At 42.1% G+C, this 21538-nt stretch overlaps 1 protein-coding gene across 2 annotated transcripts in view; it reads right to left on the bottom strand.

Annotated features, from left to right (window-relative positions):
• ARHGEF12 (Rho guanine nucleotide exchange factor 12) overlaps window positions 1-21538 on the bottom strand; it is a 63282-nt gene that overhangs the window by 20130 nt on the left and 21614 nt on the right. The window contains exons 2-19 of one of the 2 annotated variants that reach the window (XM_010723658.3): window positions 19507-19530; window positions 18838-18926; window positions 17211-17267; window positions 10346-10444; window positions 9822-9871; window positions 9030-9087; window positions 8291-8469; window positions 7694-7771; window positions 6968-7087; window positions 6354-6488; window positions 5073-5144; window positions 4247-4339; window positions 3561-3671; window positions 2956-3054; window positions 2287-2329; window positions 1786-1891; window positions 823-960; window positions 288-320 (exon numbers count right to left, since the gene is read on the bottom strand). In XM_010723658.3, coding sequence (XP_010721960.1) covers window positions 288-320; window positions 823-960; window positions 1786-1891; window positions 2287-2329; window positions 2956-3054; window positions 3561-3671; window positions 4247-4339; window positions 5073-5144; window positions 6354-6488; window positions 6968-7087; window positions 7694-7771; window positions 8291-8469; window positions 9030-9087; window positions 9822-9871; window positions 10346-10444; window positions 17211-17267; window positions 18838-18926; window positions 19507-19530 — 1584 coding nt within the window. The remainder of the gene's footprint in view (window positions 1-287; window positions 321-822; window positions 961-1785; window positions 1892-2286; window positions 2330-2955; window positions 3055-3560; window positions 3672-4246; window positions 4340-5072; window positions 5145-6353; window positions 6489-6967; window positions 7088-7693; window positions 7772-8290; window positions 8470-9029; window positions 9088-9821; window positions 9872-10345; window positions 10445-17210; window positions 17268-18837; window positions 18927-19506; window positions 19531-21538) is intronic. The other variant, XM_010723659.3, reaches the window with a different exon arrangement.

Consider the following 21538-nt stretch of genomic DNA (forward strand, 5'->3'; position numbering starts at 1 on the left):
TAATGAACGTCAGACTGGATTGAAACAACCACAGAACAAAACCAAAAGACACAGATGAACTCTCGGCAACTTTTTCTAGTGTGAATCAAAGACAATGGACTTCAGAACAAGGAGAGTTTGAAAACAAGGGGTTGATGCTCCAAATCGGAGATAATTCTGCCAGCAGATTTAGAAAGGGAGAGTCTGGAGTTACAGCCAGCAGAGGGCTGTCTCGTTTTGCTCAGCAGAAGACAGAACCAGCATCAGCAACAGAGTTCTTATTTCTAGGACCACACAACTTTCATTACCTCTTGTCTTCCTCCAAAGGCTGAGATGTCATCCTATGTAAAAATGTAAATGTAAATGAGAATGTAAAAAAAAGAAACTCAATTAACAATTAATACCCAGTCACATCTACCCAGAGTGTCAGCACTTGCGTTCAAAGTATCCCTTGCAATATAAAAAAGCCCCAAGAAAAAGAAAAGTAAACAAAAATGAAGTTGGGAAAATTGGGTTCATATCAAACTGGGGGTTCTGAAACTACCTGTTTCTACAGCCCAAGTGAAGAACTCAGATCAAATAATACACATGACAACAATGGAAGCACTGCCACTCCTGTTTGAGCAGTAGCCTCCTTGAAAAGATATACGGACTTGAACTAACTGCTGCCTTACTTTTTGCTATAATTACTCAAAGATACATTGGTAGCAAAACAGGAAAGTAATGCAAAAGTACTGGTTAACAAATCATTTCTGTTGCAGCTCCTAACTCTTTTGCTCTGCACTTGTCAGGTTCAGGATGAATCCATTTTTACCTCACTCAATTACACTTGCCAATACTCACAGGACTTCCTCAATTTTGGCAATAATCTGTTCTGCACATGCTCTTTCCTTCTCCACCGCATTCCGGTCACGAACCCTTTCTGCATCCAACTTGGTCAACTCTCCCTCTGCCAGGGTCAACCCCATGCTACGTTTCTGCCTGAAATACAGAGAGAAGAAAGAATCACTTCAAAATAAATACTGATCTGTAACAAGGGAAAGCAACTTCCTGACATTCAGAAGGCCAGAAAGGTTGCCTTATTGGTTTCTGGCATTTCACTACAGCATTTGCAATCACTGTAAAACAGAGCTAAGATGGCCTTCAGAGGGGTAGCATTTTACAGCATTTATCAAGAGAAGTAGCTATGGCAATGACCAAATAAAATGGGCATTCTTTTTGCAGCATCCAAGGTTATATACTTGAAGCATATACTTGAATACTTTTAGCTATGAAGAAGACAATTACTGAACAGATTATCTTGAGATGGTCTCTCATGCTAGCACAGAATGCTTATGACTGCACATGAAAGGACTTATCAGTTATCAAATTATATGATTTGTAGATGACAGTTCTCTAAAGTGGATTATTCCTTGTCTAAAGGGGAGTAAAAATAAAAAATGATATACATGGATTAAAAATACAGTGTCTCTGTTCAATGCAGAGGGGTTGGAGTCGATGACCTTTAAAGGTCTCTTCCAACTCAAATGATTCTACAATTCTAAGAAAGATTTATGTAACACCATTAAGCAACAATATTCTAAATGTGGCTCCAATAACTTTTAGAATAAAGAATCCAGTCTTTGATACTGATCTTGTAACTGACTACATGCAGTACAGCATCAAAACACATTCAAAGATTGGTCAGAGTGAGCCCTCTCTCCAGTGCTATCTTCCTATTCAGTCCAAGACAAATGTTCCTTGAGTTTGGAATTCCTCCTTATCAGGCATGAATTAAACAAAAACTGTACAGGCAACTGCTGTTACCTGAAATCTTCCAGATTCCTCTGAACTTCTGGACAGACTTTATCTTGCATAGTTTGTATATAGTGGCGATGAAGCTCTTCAGGAATGAGTTCTGGCCTTCTTTTCTCTGTAAGTCAGAAGAGAAAGTTAACAGATTATTCTTTAGAGAAGAGAAATAGTTCACACTACCTTAGAATAAAGTTGTTCATACACAATTTAAACCATCCAAGAATACCCTTTTGCCTTCCACTTATTGATAATATGAATTTCACAGCGCATTAAGTGTAAATAGCTTTGGTCACATCCAGTATTAGGCTAAAAAATACACTTGCCAACATGGCCAGTTCTTCCCACCACCAGTACATCTACTAGAGCATGCACTATGTCCAAAACAAGAATTTGTTTTGTCTCCCCCTGTAAACACACAGTACTGTACATCTGAAGCAACCCCACGGTTATTTGCTGGGACTGCCTCAAACAGTAGAAGCTGAAAAGTAGAATTCCAAGGCAGGAGTGCCTTACCTAGATCTACAGAGATTTCATCTGGTATTGGAACTTTAAGATTCTGCAAAAGAAAAGGAACACTGGAGGAATACATATCACAAGCAGCACCCCAATAAAATGCACGATACAAAGTGCATAGTATAATGCCCTTCAAATCAAAAATCATATAACCTGAACAGCTGAACATATCATAGGGGAGACTTCCATCCTGAATACACACAGACATATATATGTATAAAATGTAATGCACAAGGATGATCTCATCTAAGCAGGTGATAATAGCCTCTGCAACACAATTGGTAGTCTAAGATGAGATGGTAAAGAGGCTTCTCAGGCTTACCAACATACGTATGAAATTGCCTAACCCTGACAACAGACACATCGAAACATGCAGCAGACATTAACTAAAATGCAGTGTACAACAACTAGAGCTAGATTGCACATTACCAAATTATTTTTCCTATCGGACAACACATTTCCTGTGATTTATAGAATTACCAGGCAGCTGGGGCTATTTGGCATTTATTTCACTTTATTCAATGGTAATATTTTAAACAACACAGTAAAATCCTTTTGATTCTTGAAGGCTTGAGTAACTCCTTAGTTTTTTCCACTTCAGAGAGTAAAGAAAGGTAAAAGTCAACTTTCTAAATATGCCTGAAAACAAAAGAAAGATCTGGAACCTACTGCAGCTCGGTCCAAGAAGAACTGGTAAAACTCCAGGAAGACACGCCGAGTCTCTTTCGCATTGGTCTGCTTGTACAAGTCTGTGTAAAGGTAGCACAACTGTGGGAAAACAGGAGGAGAAGTAATTTAGAGATACTACAACAACTCTTCTAACACCCCTAACTCAAACCTTTCTTCACTGTCATGCAAAGAATTCAGCATTGTTGATTTGAAAGCCTTCCTAGCTATCTTCAGCCAACCACAGGTAGCCTCAGCTGGTCAGCTATGCTGCCCCAGAATCGGTGCAGGAGAAGGAGAAGAGACACAGGGATCAGACTACGCAACTCAGAACTAAGGGACAGAGATCATCCCACTACCTTAGGCTGAAATTAAATGCTTTCAGAGTGAAATATTTATTTGTAAATAGCTGAATGTTATAGAGACAGTTCTCTTCATTCTTCTCTTCCTTTATCTGACATACGCTCAAGCCAGCTAAAGATCTGTACTTCTCTCCTTTCCAACCCTGCAGCGTTGTTGGTAATGCTACAAAGAAAACAAGGAGATCCTGATACACACTGGTTTAGCCTGCAGATTTTGGCCAGGGAAACAATTCTAGAACATCTTACCAACGCTGCAGGGTCAAACTGGGACACCACATGGTGCAGAAGAACAGCCAGGTGAGCTGGGCGAGACTTCAGGAGCTCAATGTTTTGGAAACAACTGCATTGTCCATTTATCTGTGGAGATGTATGGAAACTATTTGAATTATTCAAGAAAGCTACTGTGCAAAAAACCAAGAAGCTTAGCGCTTCATTTGTTTAATTGGAATGAAAACTGATCAATTCCAGGATCTCTACAGTATCACTGTAATATCCCAGGAAGGGCTTACAATGACAACACACCTTTTAAACACATCTTTCAACACTGAATATAATGTAATGAAATACAACTCAGAACACAGGAGAGCTAAAGTAACTCAGAATGGTTATGTCAAAAGCCATGTGAGCTACACTGCTGTGACCACAGTGCAGAACAGTTAGAAGAAACTTAATAAGCAAAAGGAAACTAAATAAAGCACATAAAACTTCAAGCCTTCTTGAAATTCAAGAAGAGTAACAGAAAGAAATAAAGACAAAAATCCCCAGGTGTCACCATTTGGCATGATCAGTAGTAACAGGAACCACATGCCCTAATTCTTAATTCAACACAAGAACAGTTCAATAAAACTAAGTCACAGAACACTTGCAATTAAAGCACAGAAAGACTTGTCAACGTGGGAAGAAGAATGGCTGAGGCTACAAGTCATTCCCACCTGCTCCTGCTCAGTGTCAAAGTCATCATCCTCTGCTCCAATGATCTGTGGTCCCACACGGGATGAAGGACTTCCAATGCTGGACTGAGAATCCTGGAGTGAGTCAGGAGTGGGAGAAGAGAAGGAAGAGAAGTGCACTGCAGTTACTCCCTTGGAACAGTAATCTTTCTTCACCCAGTCAAAGATACTGCTATCATTTTAATTCTCCTCAAATTTTAACAGAAACCCAAGTGCCTTCATTCAACCTTGCACAAGCTTAGAGTTACAAGATTCCTTTTAGCATAGTTCTCCCAAATTGGAAGCATTCAGAAATGTCACAGCAGATGACTCAAAACCAATTGCATCATCTACAGATTTCTGAGCACACTAAGCATATGACAAATGTCAGCTTAGCATAAATGGAGAAATATGACTTTAGAAAATCATATAACATGAGAGAAAAATACTTCAGAAGTCATCCTAAGGAAAATGATAGCACTTCCAACCATGTTCCATTTCTATCCACTCTTAAGGCCATAATGATCTAAAGAAAAAACATTGTTTTTCATTTAATGTTGAATTCAGGGAATAAAACATGCACAACAGCTCCAGCTCTTTTAGGTCCAGCTGTTTTACTGCTGATTATCTATTTCTTGTCTCTAAATGGGCCTGCTCTTAAGCTCCATAAACATTTATTCAGCTAATTAACATTCCCTGCACAACTTTAATTGCATTTCATTTTCTAATGCAAAGTTTATGGGTGCTTCATCTAAAAAGAAAGGAAAAAACATGCAAAATGGGACTATCACAGGCGATGCTGTTGTGATTCTTTATGTTTTGGACTCACAGTATCCTGAAGCTCAGTCTTCTCTGGGCTCTCATCCAGATAAACCCGCTCCTTCAGGCCACTGCGAGGACTCTGGGAAAAAAGGAAGTTCAGTTCTGGTGAGTAACAGCAAATCCAGGAAAATGAGAACAGTACAGTACGTTTTTCAGCCACAACAGACAAATGTTTTCCTTTCTCTCAGAGTGAATTGTTAACCAGTTGAAGTACGAACAGGCAAACTGCACTGCTCCAAAACAACAACAAAATCCAACAAAACAGAACAACCCAATGGAGAAGTAGTTTTATTAAGAATACTAGAAGCACGGAATAAAGGCAGAGCTGTAAAACCTGCCAGCACACCTCTCCTTAGCTTTCTCTTTGCTCTTTCCACCTTTTACAGCAGTTCATGTAGTACTCGTGCTGCTAGTTTCTCTGGCTAGATCCTTTCCCATTTCCCAATACTGACAGGATTCGTTTATTAAGAAGATAGCTAGGAATTCTGTTCTGTGCTTCTCATATACAAACATGAGTGACACCTCTAATCAGATAAGGAATTGGTAGGGGAGTATTTTGAAACAGTCATCTGTGATGATCATCATACCTCACGTTCTGGAGGTACACCTGACCCATCTTCCTATCACTACCAACTACTAGCACAGATTTGGCTCCTACATCCTTAACTTAAACAATAAACTGAAGTCAAAGCCCAAGCACAGAGACTCAATTCCACTGCACTAATCAGACAGTGACTTAATTAAGGATTAGGTGTTAAGGCACTCCAATAAGGAGACCATACGAGTACAGATTGATAACTGAAGAGAGAATAGACTAAGAGCTTTTACTGTTGGCAATAATTGAAGCTTATTTGGTAGAAGTAAGGCTCTTCCTCACTTTCATGGCAATGTGCCCAGTGACTGGATCTGAGTCACAGCTACCGTAATTGGAACATTAACATGCTCTTAAAAAGATACTCTAATTGGCCTCTCTCAATTTTGAGAAAGATGCTGTCATCCATCTTTCTTTGTCTGGTTACAGGGAGTGTGCCAGGAAAATCTAATCCTGGATAAGAACCCAAAACCCACACTATTTCTTTCCCAATCCCTAATGGAAAACCAGTGTAGTATGGCTCCTCCGGGAAATGTCTTTGGTGAGTACTTAAAAGCCTGTCCTAGTAACACACAGCCTTACTGAGCCACCGCACCTATCTGTAACAGACAGAGCATCACAAGCTTTAAAAATCTGCACAAGGAAAGCAAATCCAAGAGGTACAGAATCAAAATCACGGAGCTGTACAATACTCACATCAGCAATGTCACTGTTCGGTCGAGAGGGGCTGTCACTACTGTAATCCAGTTTGCTCAGAGCATCTCCACTCTCTGCCTCCACTTCACTGACCTGCAGCGATTCTGCCACAGACCTGGAGGACAAAACTCCATCCTGAAAAGATAAAGTGAGCTGTGAGCAGCACTGAGCCAGTAAAATATTTCAAGGGACAGTATTCCCACATTAGCTGTTTCAAAACCTGGACAACCCACCCCCATTTATAAAATCTTATTTATAAACCATTTATAAAACTTTCTTCACATACCCAAAAGAGGTTGCAATGACCTTCTAAGAAAAGATAACAGAAAATCATACCACATTTTCAGGCAAACTAATACATTTCCTAATTGGACTGCTTTAAAAGCAGTTCTTCACAGATTGTTTGGAAGCCCACTGTAAAGCACGCTTCATACACTGACATTGCATTGTACTGCTTCTGCCAGCATATCACAAGTCTCAACTCTAGATGGTGCCATCTGTCTGTACAAGCACCAAAGAGCATGGTAACAAACTCCTGCTCGCCCAGAACACCATCATCTCCCAAGAATTTTCAACCAGAACAGACCACAGAGAAGCCTGACACATTTGGTTACCTGAGCACAGCCTGTGGCTTTGGACAGCTGCTCCTGCAGCTGAGTAATGTGCTTCTTTGTTTCCTGTATCTCTCTGAGCAGTCGTGAGCTGGCAGATCGGCTGTACTCTTCTTGCAGAGACTGAAAAGTAGTTTTATGAGGCTTCATCACTCAGTATCTCCTCGGTACCAGAGCTTACACTACAGCCTACCACTAACCTTCATTTCACTTACACATCTAAAATAATATTCAGTACATTTGCAAAACCACTACAGATGCTATGGAACGTCTATTTGAAATAGCTTTCCTTTGTCCTGTGCCATAACTGCAAGCTAGAGATCTACTGAAATAATCACAACTGCAGTGAGGATACGGCTGAAGACACAGTAACTCAGCAGCACCAGGGAGCACTGTGCCAACTGTCGCTCCCAGCGAGAAATGACTCATGCTTAGTTTGAGTCACAGATGCTCACGTGTCCTAGGATTAGTCCAGACTGACATATATGTATGTTTCCACTTAAAGCATCCACTGCTGGTTGTTTTCCTACCCTGACAAGGATTAAAAACTACAGGGCTGATCAATAAGAGTAATCAGAGTCAGATCTCCGCACACAGAAGAGCTAGATGAAAACACAAGTCATGTTAAGGAATGCTGAAAATGCTACTGAACATCAACAACCATTCCTTATAATTCAGCCCCTTCCCTTTCCTGCACCCCTCTTGAAGGCAAGCAACAAATTCCAGTACCTGCAGCCGCTCCTGCTCTTTCTGTAGCATCTTTCTCAGAATCTCCACCTTCTGGTTGTGGACAATATTATTCTCCTCCTAGAAAATACAGAGGAATTAAGGGTTAGTTAAAAAAAGAAAAAAAAGGAGAAGTGTTTGTGTACTTATTTGCTTCCTTTCTCTGCCACACATCTGCATGCCTTACAGTCCAATTCTTAATAGAAATTACAGCACTGGATCAGACAGATAGTTCTGCCCATGACAAGGGGATGGAACCTGATGATCTTTAGGTACAACCTCAGCCCTTCTGTGACTCTATGATGGTGTAATCTCACACCACGCAAACTGCAGCGTATCTCAAAGACAACCTAGGAGTAGAGTAACCTGTCAACTGCCCTTGCATTATCTCAGATGAGACAGGTTATGTACTTGCAACATGTTTCTCCCACATGATTCAATGCCCACTGGGTGGCCAGGCAAATATTCTATTTCCAATTTGTTATTTGTGCAAGAAGTTCAAAACAATTCCTTTGAGGAAAAAAATAAAAATAAAAATACATGACTACATTTTTTCCACTGCTAAATTGGTTCTCTGGAAAGAACACTTTAAAATCTTACCCCCATAAGCACTGGGCTGGTAATCCTTTCTGCATTTCCTGATGTGCCAGGCGAATGGGGTGATGTCATGATGGGAGACATATGCCCAAATGCTGCCAGATCCACTTCAGAATCAGCCAAGGGAATCTGGGGCGACCCCGGTGGGCGCCCCTGAACAGTGAGAGCTACATAGGAACCCGCTGCAGGGAGAACAGAAGTCGTATTTCAGATATACTTGCAGATTTCTAAGGCTGCCATTTACTCTCCCCTTTTGTGATAATCATTCTTAATGAAAGCACGTGGTGTAATTTCTAGTCTACCAGGTTACATTTACAGTATACATACACTCATACCACAAAATAAACTGTGCTAGGGCAGAAAAAACCGCTAACACTTTCTTCCAACCAAGAATTCACTTCCCTTGGAAATGTCAGTGCTCTGCACGCAACATAAAGCAATCTGCCTCAATGCTGCCTGAGCAGCTACAGCATTTCAGGTGAAATCAAAACAGGGGAAGGTAACAGGCAAGGTCTGGCACTAACTTCAGACGCCAAACAAAGGAGAAACTGCAGAAGCAGCCACCCCACATTTCACTTTACTGCCTGTTTTACACACACCTTTACCTCTCAGCACAGGGCGTGATTAGACCTTGTCCGTGTCACTTGATAGATGAATTAGACATTGGTCCTTTTAAATTCTGCCTTCCATGCTTTTTAAAGGAGTGAAGTGAAAAAAAAAATAGGAACATGCCTTTACTTACACTTGATCAGCTTTACCACCTCCAAATGGTTTGAGTGTGTTACAAGAGTGCCATTCACCTGGAGATATCAGAGGGAGGGGGAAAAAAGCAAACTGTGTTCGACTACAGCTTTCCAGACAAGGAAAAACTCCTTCTGATACACACACATTACACAACAAGCAATGCAGCAGAATGAGGAACAGTAATGTTTTCCCCCTATCTCTATTCCTCTGTCTTTCAAGAAACTTCTCTAAGTTTATTCAGAGAGCTCTGAAGAAAACCACACTCACATACCAAAGGAAACAAGCAAACAAATGCAGAAGAGCAACTTACCAGAAGAAGATTTAGGGTAGTTAATTTTACTCATTAATTTACAGAACCGGGCTTTCAAACAAGTTTATCTGTGTCGTAGCAGCAACAACACAGCCATCATTTTGTAGCACTGTCTAACAAAATCTTTTTAGTTAATGGTTTAATTTCTAAGTTATTAGAGACTGAGAGATAAGTTTGTTCTGGGTGCAGATCTATTCCGTTCCCCTGCTGCTATTTCTGTTCTCTACATTGATGTCTGAACCTTGCAGGATGTTGGACTTGCATCAAGTCCTGAGATGAGAATGATCTCCATAACAAAACTAGCTTTCAGCAGTGGCTCGCAGTGGTTACCCTACATCCCCAGAACAGGAAAACTTCTTCCATTCCTCTCCCCCACAGGCAAAAGCAAACATCAGTGCAGAGACATCAATGACTTTCTTTCAAGGAAAGAGCTCATTTGAGTTAAAGGATCAATTTCTCAGACGAGCTGAATGCCCTTACCTTGATAATTCTATCACCCGTTTGCACTCCAGCTCGCATGGCTGCTCCATCTAGAGAAGCAAGAAACCCTTTAGTTCCAATTTCAATAAATGTCACAGGAAACAGGAATGGTTTAAGTACTTCTGTATTTCCATGAGAAGCTACTTCCCATTCCCACCCCAGCTTCCTCTTTTTTCAGTCAGACTAAAATCTCTGAGTATCTAGACTGAAGAAGTTTCTGTTTCCACTTTGCAGTGGATACAAGCCACAATCCCACCACGTCACCCTAATTCTTTATTTCCTTTCAAATGTAAAGTCAGTTTGCAAATACATCTAGATGCTGAGAGAGGTGATTCGCTGCATCCCAACAGTGCAACACCCTTTGTCCATGCACATCTGTTGCACAGTCTGTGATGGCTACAGCCATCCCACCCATAAGGAAAGAATTTGGAGCTTTCTCCTCCAGCTCATGCACATGTTTCTTTGATTCACATGCAAACCCTCTAGGTTGCTCTCTGGTGAGCACATTTAACATGTCTGCTTACCTTCTTTGACAGACTGCACAAAGACTGGGTTGTCTCCACTGACTGTCAGCCCAAATCCATTTTCATCCCGTTGGATAACAACACACCGCTGAACAAGACCTGCAGAAGAAAGGTGCAGAAAGGGCAGAAGAAAGAGAAAGAGAGAAATACAAAGAGACACAAGCTAGGCATCAGTCCAAAACCTTATCCTCCTAGATAATCACAGAGCACAGAAAGAAACTGGTACAAGACAAGAGAGAGAAATATATATGAGAGACAGAAACAGGGCAGCAGTCCAGAAACAGATAGGAATGTCAAGACAGGTCAAGCTTATTGCTTCAGTTACACAAGACAGAGATACACAACAGCAGAGATGCAGACAGCTCGAGCACATCAGGCACAACCTGAGGTAACAGCAGGTTGTAAAGAAGAGCAGCTATGTGCATGTACCAATGAACACAATTTCTCTTTGTCCAAACCAATAGCTCTTCAAAGCATGGCATTGGCTCATAAGGTCCAGTACACCCTCAAAAACAATTTCTACGAGCTACTCAAAAAAAAATGCAAATAGGTCACAAATCTCTCACACCAACACCAATGGTTGGATTAATGCAGATGTACTGATCAGGAAAAGTTCTTCTGCAAAAATCTCAGCTCAGGGCAACTTCTGTTCCAGGTGAGCACAGACCCAGAGCAGGAGCAATGAGGAGTTACTGCCACACGTGCTACACTTCTGAAATCAAGACCCAGCCTCTCACTGAGCTATTTCTGATCTATGAATGGGGCCAAAATCTCAGCAGTTCTGAGTCTGAATCTGCTCCTCCTCCCACTTGCTGTGTGACATCAAAGGAAAATTGTCTTTCTTACTGGAAATACTCAGTATAGTGTTATAGTGTGAACACAAATACTCTTGCAGAGAACAGATGTACTCAGTAGGTGCAGCACTTTGAAAAAGCAAAGTGCAAGGTACGTCTGTTGTTCACCTAAAAGTGAAACAAGGGGGAAAAAAGGAGAAGAAGGCAGCAGCCCCTGCACACTGCAGAGCACTTCGCTGAGAGCATCTGCACAGCACCTACCACAAAGGAGCCTTTATCTGGAAGAACAACCTTAGAACTCTGCAAAATGCTTCAAGGACGTTGTTTTATTTACATAGCAGAAACCACTAGCTACTAAACATCACCCTTCCTTCCAGCAGCCTGCTTTGCTGCTTTGCTTCTCAAGCCACATCAGGCAACAAATTCTGCCACCAGCATCTTGAGACAGACTTGGATTTCTCTTCCACAATCAGATAGCAAATTGAAGCAGCGTTTGGTGTGGCAGGAACAAAAGGAATTGGGAAGACTGGGAAGACAGTCTTTGCTGGAATCATTTTGTAAGGAAAGAATTGTAAGAGAGTGCAAAGTCACATCCATGCTTTAAATCGCTTTTGCACCAGTATGGCTCTGCAGCAACTCCCAATGGAAATGAGGAGTCTCAAAATGAAACACTGCCTACCCAGTCAGCCCTGTTCTCCTGGAGCGTGGCCCATTTGGAAGCAGTGTGGGAGTGGTGGAGAAGGCTGCACTGCAGCACTTCTACATCCATCTGATCCCACTACCATACCCCAGTAATTCCTCTTCTGCTCAGAAAGTTGCAACAAATGACACTACACACAGTGACATGCAATGAGCTGCAGAGATGGATTAAAGTGAAAGCAGACAGAAGGAAGAAAAACCACCACCTTTCACACCCTCTTCATACACTTAAGTGAGAGAACATGCCTCTCCCTTTTGTACCTCCCATTTTTCTATATGACCAAGCTTCTTCAAGTCTCACTTCACAAGAATGATGCCCCAGGGTGGGGTGTGGGAAAGAGAACACATGCTATTTCATAAAAACAGCTCATTTTAAACCCTGCTGCCAGACGTGCAGGTTTTATGAGTAAGACACTAACTAAGCTTTTGACTCATAAGAACTTTCCTCGCTTAAAGGCACAGCATAGCCCTGTGTACTCACTGCTCTGCCATGACAATTCTCTCCCCCAGAACCAATAACCCCTGGATCTAGTGTACTGATAAGCTTCCTCCTTGAATGAACCTGATGCCAAAGCAGAGGCAAAGCATCAGGGGATGCAACAAAAGCTGACCTGTCAGAGTATTAGTTAAGTCCCAGCAATAACCACGTCAAACAGCTTTACAGCACAAGTCTCAGTCTTATCCAAGACCATCATTTAATTAGGCTCACTCGAATCCAAACTCTTCCAGCCTTGCCATTTCCCTGCAGTTGTTCACTCTGGATCAGAAGCAGGCACTCAGCCCTTCTCTAAGACAATATAACAGGGTCTAGCAGATTATGATGAGGCTTACATGGGCCAGCTGAGAAGCCATGCCTGAGAGAGATACACAGCAGCCTTACAGAGATGTCAAGCACTACCTGGAAACAACTTCACCCACTTCAAGACAAGTCTGCCAGCTTGGTGCAGCAATGAAGAGCCCACGCAAGCAAGTAGTGATGGGTTTTCATTCACATTTCATTCATTTCTCACTCGTGCTGAACAGAAACTGTAAGCTGTTCATTGTGTTCATTGCTGTTCATTGTTACTATTTCACTTTTTCCAGCTGAAGTTTAAGAAAAATTACAAGGGCAGTGAACTTGTTACTGACAGTAATCAAAATCAAATCAATAATGATCTTATTCCCATATTTGCTTTCACACGACAATGTCTTGCAATGAGGGAACAATTGTAACTATGTCTTAAGTAAAAATTAAAAATAAATAAATAGATTTTCATATTTTGACTAGATTCATAAAATTCTGTAAGAAAAAAAATATATCTTTAAAATCCCTTTTTCCTTGTCATGCATGTTGCAGTTCCAGAAAGTTGTTGGGACCTCAAGCCAAGGGTGCAGCAAAGCAGCTCGGTGTGCACTGCAGTGAGATGTCTGGGACAAGAAATGAAAGCAGCTAGGAATGAACAATCTCAGAAAAAAAGGCATTACAGGGAAGATGACCAACTCTTCAGGAGGTGGCACTAATCCCTCTGGGACTCTGCAGCCCCTCACAATGCAACTTCTAGGCAGCAGGAAGGCTGAAGTCCCAACTCCAAGGTCACCAGCAGAATACGGTAAAAATGAGCATTTCAGGCAGTTTGGGTAGACATATTTCAATAGCCCACGAGCCTCCTTGCTTAAGAGATCATTTACCATCTCTACAGATGCTAAACGTTTTGAAGCTATAATAAAACACAAAATTTCACGTTACAAATAAATCGGGAGCTGATACTGAAAACTTGACTCTCCAGAGAGCAGAGCCACGAATTCCATCTCCCACAACAAAAAGGAGCTCCTGCTCTGCTCCAACTGTGCGGGACACAGCATGGGAGGAGACTTCTCAGCTATAACCTCCCCAGAGGCTTGAGGCCACAATGGGAAAATGCAATTCAGTACAGCGATTGGATGTGAATCATTGGATAAATAAAAACAAACTCCTTGGGGCTTTGAGAACATCCACATGTTTCGCTTTGGTAGGGGAGCTTTATTTCCATCCAGTGTTTGCAGAAAACCCGCTCCACAAAATAAATAAAACGATCGGCTTTTATACAGGAAATTTCTCATTGGGGGAAATTTTGGATTTCACTACATTTTAGTTATTACCACGTTCTCCATGTGAAATGCCATACTGGAGGCATTCTTCAGATTCCTCTACTAACTTGGCAACAGAAGTCACGTAAAGCCAAAGCAAAAACTATACTATCTGAAATGATGCAGCACACAGACCCTTGATAGAGCTGTTTGTGACAATGGCATTAGAAGCCATTCACAAAACAAGGCACGGTAGCCTTGGTAGAAGAAAGGAACAATGCGTTTTAACCATTAAACATAGGACTGGCAGCTCCCATAGCAACAATGCATTCAGTCCCTGTGGTCAAGTGCCCCTTGCTCTCATCAGGGCCAGCTCTGGCTATCACAAGGGCAGTGATGAGGGCTCCCAAGAGGTCTTTTAAATAGGCTGGAAAAACGGTCCCAGCATAAAGACACAAAGCTGGGAAGAAACAAAAGAGGAAGAGTAAGGAAAGATTCTCTAGGGTTTGATGTAGAAACACGTCAACAGGGGTAAAATCTGGATTTTTCAAAGCAAAACAAAACCAAAGATTTAAAAACTTGCCCCAAAGTTGAAGGTAAGAAGTGGAAGAGTGTGCATAAGGCCTGGTCTACCATTTGGGCTGGAAAATGATCATCGCTGAATATAAAAGAGGGCATCTTTGGAGAGCAACCATGTCGTGGGGAAAGGTAACCAACATCCAACCTCTCACCCTCAGAGTTACTTTCAATTATCAGTTTGTTTGAGAGGCAGGAATTCTACTTCAAGTAAGAGGTATTAAGCACTGTGAAGACTGTAGCACTAATTGCTACATTACAGCACACCTGAAATTAAACCCAATCACTCTGCTCATCATCTAGGCTTTGTTGAGAACCCAGACACAAATCTGTATTTACGGGAGAAAATACCTCACTCTAAGTTTAATACAATCATAAAACCAGCTTCTGTATCTCAAAACATTTTCCCTACCTAATCACTCTCCCCCTGAGACTACTCAGATATTTCAAAAAAAATTCTGGTCTACTGCTCCTTAATTAAGAATTTCAAGAGGTCAGAACAAACACGTATCCTGATGTCACTCAGGACTCTCCTATTACCCCCTTCCAAAGGCTAGCCCAAGAAAGAGCCAGTTAACAGCCAGTCACCAGCCAGAAAAGTATCAGTACAGTATTTCTACTTGCAGGTCTTAAAATATTTCGGTCCCTTCCAAAGCAAACAACAAACCTCTCTGCACATACCACAAGACCTGGGAAAAGCAGAGGGGAGAGACAAAAGGCAGGGCGAGGTCCAACACAGAAAAGGCCATTGGAAAGGAAGGATGAGTGGAAACTGCTCCCAGAGATACTGGGCACGGACAGAGCATCTGCAGGAAACTTTGGGGGAAGTGAGAGCTTAAGTTAGGAAGTCATGTTTCTTTCTGCCATACATGAAAACCAGGACAGTGTGCAGACTGAGGGAGAAGTATAAACACAGATACATTCCATTAAGCATACCAAATGTTTCCTGTAATTAAACCAGAATAGTCTGACAGCACCTCCAGTACATCATGGTTAAGCAGCATTAGGCACAACTCTATGAAGGTTCAAACCATAGGATCCAGTCAGCTGTGCTGTCACCAGCCAGCATCAACCCAGCAAAGGAAAGAACAAGCCAAGGCTTCAGCATAAGCTCATCAGAAACATCACCCTCAAGTATGCACCTTCTGAGCAGGTTGTTTCCTTGTTCATTCCTTCTGAGCAGAGGAGGCAGATCTGTAACCTGCAGCAGGTAAGCTTTCCAGCTCTGCTGAAGCAAATTAAGGCACTCTAAAAACCTGTTTACAGTTCCTGAGGAACAGTCTCACACCCTGAGGAACACAACCGTCTCATATTACTTTTTTTTTTTAAATAAGAAATACGTATGATTCAAAATCCAGGGAAAGCGACGAGATTTCCTACTAACGGAAAGAACAGACCACATCTCCCTAAGCCACAACAACTGGATGGCTTTGCTAACATGCCTGTGTTGGTTTAGAAGAAACTCTATGGGTTCTTTGTTTGTTCTGTTTTTATTTCTTTATGTTCCTTACAATCAGAGCTGTGACAGCAACATGCATTTATTACTCAGGTAGTTTAAGAAGCTGGATCACAACAACAAGAGGTAGCTTTATTCCAGTGAAATAACACAGCTGATACTTCAAGAGTCACTGTATCTGTTCCAAGGCTACAGGAGGTTATACAGTAAGCATAATTACCAGCAAAGAAAAATATGAAACAGAAAGTATTATGGACAAGTATTTCAAATACCAGGAAGAAAAAGGGAAGGGCAAGAAGGCCAGTCCACGACTGGAGTCAAGACAGAGCTGGAAACACAAGATGAGAACCATGACATGCAGCAGTACTGGCCAGGCTCAGCCCAGTTCCAAGGGTCTTACAAGCTGGCAGAATTTAAGACAGCACCCACCAACCTGTGAAAACTTACTGCAGTTAATTTTTTAAGATACGAGTGCAAATCTCTTTAGGGATCACAAATTCAACAGGTTGTTAACATAAGGGTAGGAACAAGAGTGTCACAGTCTAAAGACTAACATATCTGATGCAAGCTGAAGAAAGCAGGACGAGCAAACAGGCTGTGCTCAGCAGACATTCCTTCCAGCAGCACCCATGGTGGTGTGCTGGCAACATAATGATGTGTGAGGCTACTCCTGTCCCAGACTGCTTCATGCCAATTTGTTCCAGTCTACAAGCTGACAACACAGCAGTACACAGCAATGCCAAAGGACCAGGAAAGTTACTTCCTTCTTTTGAATGAAGAGTGGTTACGTTCATACTCTTCCTTTTTTTTAAATTGTTTTTTTTTCCCCTTCCTTGAAAAATGAAAAGAAACTGATAGGAGATCCTTTACAGACAGTGCAAAATGTGAACTACTACCAGCTCATCCAGATTAACTGCTACAATCAGAGCAAGGCAGACTTTTCTACAACTACGCTCGCTCCTGTGGAGCCCAGCATGAGCCACCTTCACACAGTGCCAAAAACACATGGTGGCACAAGGTCTCCAAGAACAGCAGCCCCACCAAGTTTTCCCAGTTAGGAAGAGATCAGGAGAAGGGGTGACAACCTGTGCTTGCCACCTATGGGTTAGTTTCCAGGCACTACAGAACTACAAGCTGATACACTGAAGCAACATTTAAACCCAGTATCCCCACTCCTTGCTGCAGAGCCAACCATGCGGACCACGTAAGGGATAAATAAAAGCCTCAGGTGCACAGACAGAAAGCATGGAGCAGACTGCAAAGGTGCAAGGCTGCAGCAGCTGCTGGAGCTTACCATACGTCTCGGATCTACTCTCCTCCGAACTAGACTTTGTCTTCTTGGAGGAGCTATCTGCACGAGAGCAGGAGAGAAGGAGAGAGAGATATAGAAAATATGGAGACCAAACATGAGAAGAAAAAAACTTCATGAAAAACACAGACTGATTTATTAGGTTAAATCGTGCAAAACACAAATAAGATGTGAACAAAACATAGGTGAAACACTTGGAATAAGGGGTGAATAATACAAGCGTGAAGACACAGGTAACACCACAAAGAATCTATCACAGAATTTGAGACACAATAAAGGAAGTTCTCTGCTATGAACAATATAGAAAATATTTTGGGCAAAAAACAGTTCAGACATGGAAATTCTGGTGACACCCATCTCCAGAGTAAGTAATAAATGTTTGCACAGTGGTTCAGCATTCTGGATTTACCCCTTAAAAAGAAGGGAATTTTATGGAGGCTACAGTACGGACTTCATCCATCAGACCAGATCATAAGCATCCTAAAAGTGGTGCCAGGTAGCAGCCCTCAAAATTCTGAATTACTTTTATCAAATTGAGATTAGAAGATTCCTGAAGTTTGCTTCTAAAGAATTCTTTGTACTAAAAGAGGTTCATAGCCTGAGCCCTCCCTCAGCCAACCCCACAGTTTTACATTACATACTCCCAAGGACAAAGGAAGACAACCACTAATTCAGATTTTTTCCCTTATTTTTTTTTAAACAGACATTAAAAGCTCATTTCAATTTATTCCGTGTACATCAGGAAGGAGTGATGCAGCCAGTGGCAGGAAGCATTAACAAACTGCACGATTTATAAACATCAGCTCCAAATGCCTAGTGCAAAAACACATTCTGCAAGTTTTACAGCCTTCCAATTCAGCTCTCATCTCTTCCACAAGCCCCAGGGAATTGACTGGACTAAACAGCAGAATGCACAGACATGGAAAAGCACATTGCATGGGGCCAGGAGGCTCAGGCAGAGCCTGTCATGCATTTTATGAACACACACAGTAGTCACTGGGTTAGTCTTTCAAAGAAGGAAGGAAAAATCCCTGCATGCACCCTAATTTCCCATGACAGCACTGGACAGGTTGAACAAGCTGACCTCTCATAAGGTTAAAAAATAGGACAGCATAGCCTTTAAAAAAACAGAAGCTCATCATAAAATGCATCACGTTGGAAAGTACAAACTCATTTTACAAAGGACAGAGATGGTTCAAAATCCACTAAAGTTCAAAAGATCCAATAAGGAAATTAGCTCTACTTAAGTCTGTAAGGTCTCACATTTCACGCCTTTTTCTACTCAACAGCCAAAAGAACTACTCACAACTAATTACAGTGTTTGCCTCCTGAAATTTCAGACTAACTTTTCTGAAAGAGGAAGCAGTTGTAATTACTCACTGACACCACTAATCTGGGTTTATTCTCACACAATTAACAGCTACTTTGTCGATGAGCGTCTTTAAAAGCAAGCCTGTATTCATTTCAATGCCTGCGTGCCTCAGAAGAGCTTTGCAAGCACAGAACAGCAACACTCCTGAACTCCACATATGTTGACACATTAAAACTGGTTTCATTCTGACCCCCAGAAGCCCAGGCCTGGATCTTCACCCGCGGACTTTTAAAGCTTTACCTGTCGGATCGAAGTCGTGGGTGCTGCTGCAGCGCTCAACCTTCTGCTTCTTGTCTGCTGGAGACTCTCTGCTCAGAATGCTGCCGTGCCTGTGGCAAGCAAAGCAGAGTCCTGACTACTGCACACAACAGCACTGCTCCACCTGTGAGTCTCTGGAAATAACCTTAACTAGTCCTCATTGCCAGCGAGTTTACAGAGATGGCACGCATTGTGCTCAGCGCTAAATCTATTTTCAGACTGTCTTCAAGATGAAAAGTGATCTCCCAAAAAACTGAAAAACCTCCCCAAATCTTAACTCTAACTCCTCTCCTAGCAAACGTTAAACACCCATCCATGCACAAGTTAAAGACATGGAACACCCACCACCAACCACCTGAAGGAAGCCTGCATGTCGTGCACAAGCACTGTCGCTTTCTCTGCCCACCTTCAATCCCAGCTATGATGACCATCCAGCATGCACAGCAAAAGGTAACACTGCACCATGCACTTTGAGTACACCACCAAATTTTTAGCACCTTATCCTGATCTAACTATTAATCTGATCTCATCTGTACTGGGTACTTCTATGTTTGCATGCTTTTTTTTTTTTTTTTTAACAAGCATTCCTCCTTCAACCATATTGTGTTACAACGTGCAGTGTACATAAGCAGCCAAATATCAGCAACTTACCTTGTAGGTTTTTTAAGAGGAAACCTGAAAAGAAGAAACAACAAATATAATGAGCTTTTTTAGATTCTCAATATTATGCTTGATATAAATGCTTACACTTAAATACAAAGTTATTCTACAGTCTTGCAGTGCCTTCAGAAGAGAATAACTGATCTCTTCCACTTCAGCAAATTATTGGCCCATCTAGGCAATAAATTGTCAAGGCAAGGTTTCCAACAGAACACAATAGAAACAGAATTCATGCTGTCAAATCCAATGTCCAGTAGGTCTATCTTTCTCATTAGCATAGCAGCTCATGGATCATCTTCCCCTCATAACATTTATCAGTGAAAATTAACGTAGCTCAATTTTTCAGCCTGCTGATGGATTGCTTGTCCAGCATCTGAAGAAGGTCCAGACTGTCACTGAAAATTCTCCTATAGATGTAAACTCCCATTACTTCCTTCCCATGTGGGTTCCATGAAGCCCAGCAATCCTGCAGCTCATGCAGACGTTCCCTAACAAGATCTCTTAATTATTTTCATGAAATTGTCAAATTTGAGACAATGGTGTAAAGTTAAGCTGGAAATCCAGTAACTACTCCAGATGTTACTTCTGGAACACAAACAACATAAGCAACAGTTCAGATGCAAAAGCAGGCAGAAGTGTATGTGCGTTCTGTAATGAAACAAGCAGGACCTACAAAACCTGGAATTTGTTTTCCCTGAATTACCACAGACAGATGACAGAGCAAGGAGTATGCCACCCAGCTTAAAGCACCAACCTCCACTCTGTTTTTCGCAAAACTTCTCATGAGTTTCAGCTCCCAACTCACATTCAGCTGAGCCAGACACTTCACGGCGTTCCCACAGAGATCCCCTGAGCAAAGGCAGGAAGGCTGCCCCAAATGCTCCTGTTTGCAGCTCCTTTCTCCACTATGTGCATCACCTAGCCCTGTGATATATCAAGTGGCACAGCCCGAAACAGCAGCCTCAGAGCTAACTCCCTCCCAGTTACCTGGAAAACATAACTGGACACACAGACACAGTGGAAGCACCCAACTTAATCCTTCACTTCAGCTAACAACAGCTAACAACTGTGTGTACAGCCTTAGGACTAGGCAGCTTGAGCCCAAGCACACACTGCTAATAGGGCACAGCACTGAAATAAGTACTTGGTGACACACCAGGTGAGTGACCCTACGGTGACACCAACAACGCTGTCTGCCTGTTCCAGGGCACAACCACACACAGCAGACCTAAGGCACAGCAAACAGCATCCACTCTGGAACAGCCCAGCTGGAACCCAATGCTAAGCAGTGAGGCAGATCGTAGAATGGTGGAACTGTTAAGGTTGGAAAAAAACACCGAGATACTGGGTCCAACCATCAGCCCACCAGAAGCAGCATTCACCCAGTGCTACATCCAACAGCAGCAAGGGAAAGAAAGTAGTCCAGGGAAAGGATCTATCACCCTTCAAAGGCAGGGGAAAACATCCAAGATTAATTACATCTTTTTTTAATTATATTATTATTATTATTTAATCTAACGCACTTGCTTTTATTTGCTTAAAAACATCTTAACACCACTCAAGAATATTTTGATGAAGCATTTCAGAGAAAAAGCTTATTCTGCAGTCTCTCCTACCAAGTGTGCAGAACCCCTGAGCTTAAGCTCCTGCAGCAAAAGGAGCTGTTGACAAACAAAACAAAACCAGCTCACTGCTGCACTGTTTACCCAAACAGCTCAGAGTTATTTACAATGTGCTCAAGCAGAAGCGCAAACGGGGGATTTTTGAGGTCTAGAAGTCACGATGTTTCTGCTTAATGCATGTAAGCTGTTGGCACTAATTATTTATAACGAAAACACTGACAGCTTTTATTTTTATGTGGAAATGTTCAGCATTTCTTTCGATCTGAACGGGGAGCTGAGTTCTGATTGGGTTCTGAGCTCTCCTGGGGCTGCATCCCTCAGCAAGGCCGAGCCTTGCAAGCACAGCCCCGACCCTCCCCGGGCTCCGGTCCGGCCCTCCCCGTCCTGCCGACAGCCCGCGG

This window comes from Meleagris gallopavo, chromosome 26 (assembly GCF_000146605.3).
Source record: "Meleagris gallopavo isolate NT-WF06-2002-E0010 breed Aviagen turkey brand Nicholas breeding stock chromosome 26, Turkey_5.1, whole genome shotgun sequence".
Taxonomy (NCBI): Eukaryota; Metazoa; Chordata; class Aves; order Galliformes; family Phasianidae; genus Meleagris; species Meleagris gallopavo.